Genomic DNA, 12,411 nt, shown 5'->3' with positions numbered 1-12,411 from the left:
AAGCAGATCATTTTGGTGTGCATAGAATAGAGTCGCGAGTGCATTCAGGTGCGTGTTCCCCGTCAAATGTCTTTACAATACCACAAACAGGCTCATTCTGTTCAGGACAGCCGTATGACGCCATGTCATCTTGTATCTGTACACCAAGCATTGTGAATATGAACGATGACACTGTATATTACATGAGTTCTATGATGTGGAAATGTGAAGTGCACATCTGGACTAACAGGTGTTTGGCTTGCTTGTGTAACAGTATAACTTTAGACCGTCCCCTCGCCCATACCCGGGCACGACCCAGGGACCCTCTGCACACATCAACAACAGTCACCCACGAAGCATCGTTACCCATCGTTCCACAAAAGCCGCGGCCCTTGCAGAGCAAGGGGAACTACTACTTCAAGGTCTCAGAGCAAGTGACGTCACCGATTGAAACGCTATTTAGCACGCACCGCTAACTAAGCTAGCCGTTTCACATCCGTTACACTTGTATGACATCAAAGCGGCATTTGTTATAATCCTCAATGTCTCATCTTTCAAAATACATCGAGTCCTCTTTATTTACAGCATTTCCCTCTCTGACAACCAAAATGTGGAAAAGTTGCCTAATTGGGGGGGGGGGACTTCTTGTCGTGTGCAGTGCTCAAGTTCAGAATGGCTGTCAGTCAAAACCAATACTGCGCTGTGAAGCGGAGACCTTGAGCTTCGGCATTATGTATTGTATGTTACTGTGCAGCACTGTTCCCTCTAAGCTGCGTGCGTGCTCGGGCGAGCGGTAGCCCAAAGACTGACGCGAAGCTCCCCTGAACTGCCACGCTGCTCCCCTGGACTGCCGCGCCGCTCTCTTCGACTGCCTCGCTGCTCCCCTGGACTGCCGCGCTGCTCTCCTGAACTGCCGCGCTGCTCCCCTGGACTGCCGCGCTGCTCCCCTGGACTGCCGCGCCGCTCTCTTCGACTGCCTCGCTGCTCCCCTGGACTGCCGCGCTGCTCTCTTCGACTGCCGCGCTGCTCCCCTGGACTGCCGCGCTGCTCTCTTCGACTGCCGCGCCGCTCTCTTCGACTGCCGCGCTGCTCCCCTGGACTGCCGCGCCGCTCCCCTGGACTGCCGCGCCGCTCTCTTCGACTGCCGCGCTGCTCCCCTGGACTGCCGCGCCGCTCTCTTCGACTGCCGCGCTGCTCCCCTGGACTGCCGCGCTGCTCCCCTGGACTGCCGCGCTGCTCTCTTCGACTGCCGCGCCGCTCTCTTCGACTGCCGCGCTGCTCCCCTGGACTGCCACACTGCTCTCTTCGACTGCCGTGCAGAGCACAGAAGAATGTCAGCCCACGGAGAGCACGAGATTGACCTTCAGTCAACTTTCTAGAGTTTTCCCTATTAGTTAACACTATCAATATTTCCCTTCAATGTGGCATTTGTGATCGAATCAACACAATATTAGACACTTTCAATGCAACATACCAAAACAAAACTAACTATGCAAGAGATTATGTTGTTGGCAGAACACATCGGCGTAGGATTTCTATTACGCAGGACTCAGTCCGTACTCAACACAGACAGGTGCGGCATAACCAATCAGAACTGCAGTCGGTCTATATGCAAATACACCATTGCTATATATGTATCTGTGCCATTTACGTTGAACTGAACTGTGTTTACAGCATGAGGGGTCGTGAGTAGATGCAGTTGTTTTGAGATCAAAGCGAGACCTGCGTGTAGCGAAGTGTGCACATTTTGTTCATGTCCTTTGCTATTGGTGAGTTATTAGCCCAGTTATAGATAATTTGTAGTCAGAAATAGGAGCATGATTACTTCCTACAAGAGCACAAAATGTGTACATTTCTAGACATCTTTAAAAAGCCTGTCAGGTAAAGAGATTTTCTTTTGTCTTAAATGGGCGGTGTTGTATTTTGAAACAGCTTAATCAAGCCTAAATAGCCAATAGACAGAGGCTGGCATAATTTGTCTGATTCTCTGTAATAATGGTATGGGATTAATAATGCATTTTATTTTGTAAAGTGGTTTCTTGCATCAAACAACAACATTTTCAGTCACCTCCTTGTCAAAAGGTCAAGTGGATAAACAGGTTCATGTCAAGTCCTGCATGTTTTTTTCAAAAGTCTCATGGAATGTAGGCCTACATTGAACACCACACATTGGATGCTACTGTAGGCTGAATGATAGAACAGCTATTTCCATGTTAAAATGTTATGGGATGCATTTTCTCCATTGTTTTTGATGGTAGGCCACTCTGGTAGGCCTACATTATGATCAAATAGCCACAGTAGCCTACATGACCACTGTTAAACCTGTAACTTCAAGTGGGTAGAGCCTCAGTGTTCACAGTAAATATGCACTGGAAGTCGCACATAATTATCACAACGTTCAAGTTTGCGCTCAGCAGACCTGAAATTTGCTTAGTTCCTGGTGGGAACATTGCTTTTCAGTGTCCAAATTTGCTATTTTGAACCCGTATACTGGTACAAGTGTAAAGAGCTAATCAGGCACTGTGTGTTCCATTGACAGTATACTAACTAGTGTACTACAGTGGATGAGTCTGAGGTAGATTGCAGAATGTCATTATTGTCAGTAATACATTGCATTTGGAAAGTATTCAGGCACCTTCCCCTTTTCCACATTTTGTTACGTTACAGCCTTGTTCTAAAATTGATCAAATTAAATGTTTTCCTCATCAATCTACACACAATACTCCATAAGAACAAAGCTAAAACATTTTGCAAATGTATAAAAAAAAAGTTTGGACGCACCTACTCATTCCAGTGTTTTTCTTAATTTTTACTATTTTCTATGAAATAACACATATGGAATCACGTAATTACCAAAAACGTGTTAAACAAATCAAAATATATTTTATATTTTAAGTTCTTCAAAGTAGCCGCCCTTTGCCTTGATGACAGCTTTGCAAACTCTTGGTATTCTCCAACCATCTTGATTTTCCTTCACTCAGCGGTACAACTCATCCCAAACCATCTCAATTGGGTTGTGGTTGGGTGATTGTGGAGGCCAGGTCATCTGATGCAACACTCCATTACTCTCCTTCTTGGTCAGATTGCCCTTATACAGCATGGAGGTGTGTTGGGTCATTGTCCTGTTGAAAAACAAATGATAGTCCCACTAAGCGCAAACCAGATGGGATGGCGTATCACTGCAGAACACTGTGGTAGCCATGCTGGTTAAGTGTGCCTTGAATTCTAAATAAATCATGACAGTGTCACCCCCACACCATCACACCTCCTCCTCCATGCTTTATGGTGGGAACCACACATGCGGAGATCATCCGCTTACTTACTCAGCGTCTCACAAAGACATGGCGGTTGCAACCAAATAGTTCAAATTTGGACTCATCAGACCAAATGACAGATTTCCACCAGTCTAATGTCCATTGCTCGTGTTTCTTGGCCCAAGTCTCTTCTTCTTATTGGTGTGCTTTAGTAGTGGTTTCTTTGCAGCAGTTTGACCATGAAGGCCTGATTCAAGCAGTCTCCTCTGAACAGTTGATGTTGAGATGTGTCTGTTACCTGAACAATTTATTTGGGCTGCATTCTGAGGTGCAGTTAACTGTAATGAACTTATCCTCTGCAGCAGAGGTAAGTCTCTGTCTTTCCTGTGGCGGTCCTCATGAGAGCCAATTTCATCATAGCGCTTGATGGTTTTTGCGACTGCACTTTAAAAGTGCTTTAAATTTTCCGGATTGACTGACCTTCATGTCTTAAAGTAATGATGGACTGCCGTTTCTCTTTGCATATTTGAGCTGTTCTTGCAATAATATGGACTTGGTCTTTTACCAAATAGGGCTATCTTCTGTATACCACACCTGCCTTGTCACAACTGATTGGCTAAAACACATTAAGAAGGAAAGAAGTTCAACAAATGAACTTTTAACCTGTTATGGCTGCAATCCCGATAACGGGATCAATATGACAACTACCAGTGAAAATAGAGGGCGCCAAATTCATACCACAGAAATCTCATAGTTACAATTCCTCAAACGTACATGTGTCTTATATAATTTTAAAGCTATTCTCGTTGATAATCCCACCAAAGTGTCCGATTTCAAATAGCCTTTTCAGCGAAAGCACTACAAACGATTATGTTAAGTCTCCACCAAACCACAATAAGCACAGCCATTTTCCAGCAAAATATAGCATTCACAAAAAGCATAAATAAAGATAAAATGAATCACTAACCTTGAATTATCTTCATCAGGTGAAACTCATATGACTTCATGTTACACAATACATGCATGTTTTGTTTGATAAAGTTCATATTTATATAAAAAAATCTGAGTTTACATTGGCGCGTTAGATTCAATAGTTCCAAAAACATCAAGTGATTTTGCATAGCCACATCGTTTCAACAGAAATACTCATCATAAATGTAGATGATAATACAGGTTATACACATGGAATTATAGATATACCTCTCCTCAATGCAACCGCTGTGTCAGATTTCAAAAAAAGTTTACGGAAAAAGCAACCCATGCAATAATCTGAGACGGCGCTCAGAACAGTAGCCAAATTAGCCTCCATGTTGGAGTCAACAGAAACCAGAAAATACATGATAAATGTTTCCTTACCTTTGATGAACTTCATCAGAATGCAGTCCTAGAAATCCCAGGTCCACAATAAATGCTTGATTTGTTTGAAAATGTCCGTTATTTATGTCCAAGCTACTTTGGTTAGCGCGTTTGGTAAACAATTCCAAAGTCACAAAGCGCGTCCACTATAACGTGACGAAATGTCCAAAAGTTCTGTAACAGTCACTAGAAACATGTGAAACGATGTACTGAATCAATCTTTAGAATGTTGTTTACATATATCTTGAATAAAGTTCCAACCGGAGAATTAGAATTACTTCAGATTAGCGGTGGAACGCAAGTCCTTCCCCTGTGAACGCACCTGGTAAAAGCATGGTCCACTCATGGCTGTCGTGACTATTTCCTGTGTCAATCGACCCCCCTTCACATTTAGTCATCAGACAAAGTTCTATTGACTGCTGACATCTAGTGGAAGGCGTAGGAAGTGAAAACTCATCCATATGAGAAACAAGATTCTCTTGTCTGATGAAACCAAGATTGAACTATTTAGCCTAAATGCCAAGTCTGGAGGAAAGCTGGCACCATCCCTATGGTGAAGCATGGTGGTGGCAGCATCATGCTGTGGGGATGTTTTTCAGCGGCCGGGACTGGGAGACTCAAAGCTAAAATAAGCTATAATTGTATTTGTCACGTGCCGAATACAACTGGTGTAGTAGATCTTACTGTGAAAAGCTTACTTACACGCCCTTAACCAACAATGCAGTTTTAAGATAAATAAGTGTTCAAGTATTTACAAAATTAAACTGAAGTAAAAATAAATTAAATGATAATTAAGTAGAAAAATAACAAATAATTAAGGTGCAATAATATAATAATATAACAGTAGCGAGGCTATATACAGGGGGTACCGGTACAGAGTCAATGGGTGGGGGCACAGGTTATTCAAGGTCATTGAGTTAATATGTACATGTAGGTAGAGGTACAGGGACTATGCATGGATAATAAACAGAGTATCAGCAGCGTAAAAATGGGGGTGGGGGGATGCGTGTGGTAGCAGACAGAACAGTCTATGACTAGGGTGTCTGGAGTCTTTGGCAATGTTTAGGGCCTTCCTCTGACACCGCCTGGTATAGAGGTCATGGATGGCAGGGAGCTTGGCCCCGGTGATGATCTTGGCCATACGTGCTACCCTCTGTAGTGACTTGCGGTCGGAGGACGAGCAGTTGCCATACCAGGCGGTGATGCAGCCAGTCAGGATGCTCTCGATGGTGCGGCTGTAGAGCTTTCTGAGGACCCATGCCAAATCTTTTCAGTCTCCTGAGGGGGAATAGGTTTTGTCGTGCCCTCTTCACGGCTGTCTTGGTGTGCTTGGACCATGAGAGTTTGTTGGTGATGTGGACACCAAGGAACTTGAAGCTCTCAACCTGCCTTGTAACAGCCCCGTCGTTGAGAATGGGGGTGTGCTTGGCCCTCCTTTTCCTGTAGTCACATCATCTTCTTTGCCTTGATCCTATTGAGGGAGAGGTTGTTGTCCAGGCACCACTGTTTCATTGTTGTTGGTGATCAGGCCTACCACTATTGTGTCGTTGACTAGTCAGGATCGAGGGAAAGATTAACGGAGCAAAGTTCAGAGAGAGACTTTATAAAAACCTGCTCCAGAGAGCTCAGGATGTCAGACTGGGGCGACAACCCTAAGCACACAGCCAATACAATGCAGGAGTGGCTTTGGGACAAGTCTCTGAATGTCCTTGAGTGGCTCAGCCAGAGCCCAGACTTGAATCCGATCTAACATCTCTGGAGAGGCCTTAAAATAGCTGTGCAGCGACGCTCCCCATCCAACCTGACCGAGCTTGAGAGTATCTGCAGAGAAGAATGGGAGAAACTCCCCAAATACAGGTGTTCTAAGCTTGTAGTGTCATAACCAAAAAGGCAGAAGGTTGTTATCGCTGCCAAAGGTGCTTCAACAAAGTACTGAGTAAAGGGTCTGAATACCTATGTATATGTGATATTTCAGTTTGTTATTTTTAATACATTTGCAAAAATGTCCAAAAACCTGTTTTTGCTTTGTAAATATGGGGTGTTGTGTGTCGGTTGATGAAGAAAAAAACATTTCATTAATTTTAGAATAAGGCTTTAACAAAATGTGGAAAGAAATCAAGGGGTCTGAATACTTTCTGAATGGACTGTATACAGGATTAATGTGATGTGGCTCACCTTGTAGGAGGTTGTCATTATGGTGTCATTGCCACTCGGCTGTATTGGTGGGAAACTATTTATATGAGATGGTGTTTGTTGTATGCACTACTGCCCTCCTCTCGGTCTCTAATAAAGAAGAAGATAATCTCAAGATGTGCTGAGCGGAGCTCTCCTGGTAGAGAGAGAAAGATTTGTTTCTCTAAAATGCCTCTTTTTCTCTCATATAACTGCCTTAATACTTGATGGATTTTCATGATTGGATTTTCTCTTCTTGCGCTTCTATCCTCGAGGTAGATACCAGTTGTGAACAATACACACTAATGTGCATGTTTTGTGTGTTTGTGTATGATTGCCTGTGCTTTTGTGTGTATGTCTGTGCACTCGTGTGCTGTGTGTATGTGTGTGTTTAGGTACGACCCGTACAGTAAGATATTCTCCAGGGAGTACTATGACCATGAAGCCATGCGGTCCATCCGGCTCCAGGCCATCGACAAGGCTCGCTCTGCCCAGAGATGGGGCCTGATCCTGGGCACGCTGGGCCGGCAGGGCAACCCTAAGGTCATGGAGGTATGAGCCTGTATCCTGGAGATCTCACACTTATCCTGATTCTACCCCTCCCTCACACCCTGAGACATTCACTTATGCAATAATGTGTAATACAATTTGTGGGGCACAGCTTCTCTTAGTTACTCAGACAAGCAGCTAAATGCACCTGTGGAGACTATAGTGTAAAGCTAAACCTCACCCCTCCAACAGTTGGCATTTGGATGTTCTGTGCGAGTGTGCCTGGGGTTCTTAATCGGTCCTACATGGGGGGGGCTATTGGATCCCATTCTAGCCTGCTCTCAAGCCCTCTTCTTCCCTCCTCCTTCCTCCTCTCAGCACTCTTCTCTTTGTTCTCTCCTCCGTTTGATCTGCCCGCTTCTTGTTTTCCTCTCATGCGGTGTGTTTGACTTTGTTTGGGATTCTTCCTCCACGTCCTCGCCTCATCCTTTTCTCATATTGGTATGCTGGAAGGAAGAGATCGAGAGGGGGGGTGAGACTGAGAGAATCATAGCGTTCTCTGGCATCTCTCCTCTCCTCTTGCTGTCAGATTATATTTTAAAACCAAACCTTTCCCCCACAATTTCCAAACCTGTATGAAAACCTCTCCTCTTATCCACATACAGTAATCTATTACCACAGAGAGTCAAGACACACACACAGTGCATTAAAAGGTGAATGGGTGTTTTTCCCCTCAGAACATCGACTTCAAAAAGATCCCCTAATGGTTAGTATAGAGAGAGGTCAACCTCTGCAGCCTGCCACACTGTGATTCTCCGTTCCCTAGTTAGTGGGTTAGTTCTCACCCTTTACTATGACAGCCTGGGTTGTTATCTAAGATTATCCAGTCCTGTCCAGACAAAGGCCTATCACACAACTCAACCACTTAATCTACACATTGGCCTAATGAGGGGTAGAACCAGTGGGACAGATACAAATCCAGCTACTGTTTAAAAAAACGTGTTATTTTGGAATAACTTAATGACGTTGTTGGTTTTTTTTTAAACAGTAGCTGGATTTGTATCTGTCCCACTGGTTCTACCCCTCATTAGGCCAATGTGTAGATTAAGTGGTTGAGTTGTGTGATAGGCCTTTGTCTGGACAGGACTGGATAATCTTAGATAACAACCCAGGCTGTCATAGTAAAGGGTGAGAACTAACCCACTAACTAGGGAACGGAGAATCAGTGTGGCAGGCTGCAGAGGTTGACCTCTCTCTATACTAACCATTAGGGGATCTTTTTGAAGTCGATTTTCTGAGGGGAAAAACACCCGTTCACCTTTTAATGCACTGTGTGTGTGTCTTGACTCTCTGTGGTAACACTCTTGGTCCAGCGGGCCCTCTTCAAAGACGTTCACCAACACAGAAGGAAGTTCAGTCCCAGAACTGGCTCAACACTTTTATCTAGTGATGTTATTGGGTGGTGATGTGTTTTATCTATTGATGTTATTGGGTGGTGATGTGTTTTATCTATTGATGTTATTGGGTGGTGATGTGTTTTATCTAGTGATGTTATTGGGTGGTGATGTGTTTTATCTAGTGATGTTATTGGGTGGTGATGTGTTTTATCTAGTGATGTTATTGGGTGGTGATGTGTTTTATCTAGTGATGTTATTGGGTGGTGATGTGTTTTATCTAGTGATGTTATTGGGTGGTGATGTGTTTTATCTATTGATGTTATTGGTTGGTGATGTGTTTTATCTAGTGATGTTATTGGGTGGTGATGTGTTTTATCTAGTGATGTTATTGGGTGGTGATGCGTTTTATCTAGTGATGTTATTGGGTGGTGATGTGATGTGTTTTATCTATTGATGTTATTGGGTGGTGATGTGTTTTATCTAGTGATGTTATTGGGTGGTGATGTGTTTTATCTATTGATGTTATTGGTTGGTGATGTGTTTTATCTAGTGATGTTATTGGGTGGTGATGTGTTTTATCTAGTGATGTTATTGGGTGGTGATGTGTTTTATCTAGTGATGTTATTGGGTGGTGATGTGATGTGTTTTATCTAGTGATGTTATTGGGTGGTGATGTGATGTGTTTTATCTAGTGATGTTATTGGGTGGTGATGTGTTTTATCTAGTGATGTTATTGGGTGGTGATGTGATGTGTTTTATCTAGTGATGTTATTGGGTGGTGATGTGTTTTATCTAGTGATGTTATTGGGTGGTGATGTGTTTTATCTAGTGATGTTATTGGGTGGTGATGTGTTTTATCTAGTGATGTTATTGGGTGGTGATGTGTTTTATCTAGTGATGTTATTGGGTGGTGATGTGTTTTATCTAGTGATGTTATTGGGTGGTGATGTGATGTGTTTTATCTAGTGATGTTATTGGGTGGTGATGTGTTTTATCTAGTGATGTTATTGGGTGGTGATGTGATGTGTTTTATCTATTGATGTTATTGGGTGGTGATGTGATGTGTTTTATCTAGTGATGTTATTGGGTGGTGGTGTGATGTGTTTTATCTAGTGATGTTATTGGGTGGTGATGTGTTTTATCTAGTGATGTTATTGGGTGGTGATGTGTTTTATCTAGTGATGTTATTGGGTGGTGATGTGTTTTATCTAGTGATGTTATTGGGTGGTGATGCGTTTTATCTAGTGATGTTATTGGGTGGTGATGTGATGCGTTTTATCTAGTGATGTTATTGGGTGGTGGTGTGATGTGTTTTATCTAGTGATGTTATTGGGTGGTGATGTGATGTGTTTTATCTAGTGATGTTATTGGGTGGTGATGTGATGTGTTTTATCTAGTGATGTTATTGGGTGGTGATGTGATGTGTTTTATCTAGTGATGTTATTGGGTGGTGATGTGATGTTATTGGGTGGTGATGTGATGTGTTTTATCTAGTGATGTTATTGGGTGGTGATGTGATGTGTTTTATCTAGTGATGTTATTGGGTGGTGATGTGTTTTATCTAGTGATGTTATTGGGTGGTGATGTGTTTTATCTAGTGATGTTATTGGGTGGTGATGTGTTTTATCTAGTGATGTTATTGGGTGGTGATGCGTTTTATCTAGTGATGTTATTGGGTGGTGATGTGATGTGTTTTATCTAGTGATGTTATTGGGTGGTGATGTGTTTTATCTAGTGATGTTATTGGGTGGTGATGTGTTTTATCTAGTGATGTTATTGGGTGGTGATGTGTTTTATCTATTGATGTTATTGGGTGGTGATGTGTTTTATCTAGTGATGTTATTGGGTGGTGATGTGTTTTATCTAGTGATGTTATTGGGTGGTGATGTGATGTGTTTTATCTAGTGATGTTATTGGGTGGTGATGTGATGTGTTTTATCTAGTGATGTTATTGGGTGGTGATGTGTTTTATCTAGTGATGTTATTGGGTGGTGATGTGTTTTATCTAGTGATGTTATTGGGTGGTGATGTGTTTTATCTAGTGATGTTATTGGGTGGTGATGCGTTTTATCTAGTGATGTTATTGGGTGGTGATGTGATGTGTTTTATCTAGTGATGTTATTGGGTGGTGATGTGTTTTATCTAGTGATGTTATTGGGTGGTGATGTGTTTTATCTAGTGATGTTATTGGGTGGTGATGTGACGTGTTTTATCTAGTGATGTTATTGGGTGGTGATGTGTTTTATCTAGTGATGTTATTGGGTGGTGATGTGTTTTATCTAGTGATGTTATTGGGTGGTGATGTGTTTTATCTAGTGATGTTATTGGGTGGTGATGTGTTTTATCTAGTGATGTTATTGGGTGGTGATGTGTTTTATCTAGTGATGTTATTGGGTGGTGATGTGATGTGTTTTATCTAGTGATGTTATTGGGTGGTGATGTGATGTGTTTTATCTAGTGATGTTATTGGGTGGTGATGTGTTTTATCTAGTGATGTTATTGGGTGGTGATGTGTTTTATCTAGTGATGTTATTGGGTGGTGATGTGTTTTATCTAGTGATGTTATTGGGTGGTGATGTGTTTTATCTATTGATGTTATTGGTTGGTGATGTGTTTTATCTAGTGATGTTATTGGGTGGTGATGTGTTTTATCTAGTGATGTTATTGGGTGGTGATGCGTTTTATCTAGTGATGTTATTGGGTGGTGATGTGATGTGTTTTATCTATTGATGTTATTGGGTGGTGATGTGTTTTATCTAGTGATGTTATTGGGTGGTGATGTGTTTTATCTATTGATGTTATTGGTTGGTGATGTGTTTTATCTAGTGATGTTATTGGGTGGTGATGTGTTTTATCTAGTGATGTTATTGGGTGGTGATGTGTTTTATCTAGTGATGTTATTGGGTGGTGATGTGATGTGTTTTATCTAGTGATGTTATTGGGTGGTGATGTGTTTTATCTAGTGATGTTATTGGGTGGTGATGTGATGTGTTTTATCTAGTGATGTTATTGGGTGGTGATGTGTTTTATCTAGTGATGTTATTGGGTGGTGATGTGATGTGTTTTATCTAGTGATGTTATTGGGTGGTGATGTGATGTGTTTTATCTAGTGATGTTATTGGGTGCTGATGTGTTTTATCTAGTGATGTTATTGGGTGCTGATGTGTTTTATCTAGTGATGTTATTGGGTGGTGATGTGATGTGTTTTATCTAGTGATGTTATTGGGTGGTGATGTGATGTGTTTTATCTAGTGATGTTATTGGGTGGTGATGTGTTTTATCTAGTGATGTTATTGGGTGGTGATGTGATGTGTTTTATCTAGTGATGTTATTGGGTGGTGATGTGATGTGTTTTATCTAGTGATGTTATTGGGTGGTGATGTGTTTTATCTAGTGATGTTATTGGGTGGTGATGTGTTTTATCTAGTGATGTTATTGGGTGGTGATGTGTTTTATCTAGTGATGTTATTGGGTGGTGATGTGTTTTATCTAGTGATGTTATTGGGTGGTGATGTGTTTTATCTAGTGATGTTATTGGGTGGTGATGTGTTTTATCTAGTGATGTTATTGGGTGGTGATGTGATGTGTTTTATCTATTGATGTTATTGGGTGGTGATGTGATGTGTTTTATCTAGTGATGTTATTGGGTGGTGGTGTGATGTGTTTTATCTAGTGATGTTATTGGGTGGTGATGTGTTTTATCTAGTGATGTTATTGGGTGGTGATGTGTTTTATCTAGTGATGTTATTGGGTGGTGATGTGTT

At 42.0% G+C, this 12,411-nt stretch overlaps 1 protein-coding gene across 2 annotated transcripts in view; it reads left to right on the top strand.

The window, feature by feature from the left end:
• Nucleotides 1-12,411, top strand: part of LOC118373468 (2-(3-amino-3-carboxypropyl)histidine synthase subunit 1) — a 127,048-nt gene that overhangs the window by 86,256 nt on the left and 28,381 nt on the right. For both annotated transcript variants that reach the window (XM_052520073.1, XM_052520075.1), the window contains exon 8: nt 7,157-7,313. In XM_052520073.1, coding sequence (XP_052376033.1) covers nt 7,157-7,313 — 157 coding nt within the window. The remainder of the gene's footprint in view (nt 1-7,156; nt 7,314-12,411) is intronic.

This window comes from Oncorhynchus keta, chromosome 1 (genome assembly GCF_023373465.1).
Source record: "Oncorhynchus keta strain PuntledgeMale-10-30-2019 chromosome 1, Oket_V2, whole genome shotgun sequence".
Taxonomy (NCBI): Eukaryota; Metazoa; Chordata; class Actinopteri; order Salmoniformes; family Salmonidae; genus Oncorhynchus; species Oncorhynchus keta.
This window is presented reverse-complemented; position numbering and strand designations above follow the sequence as displayed.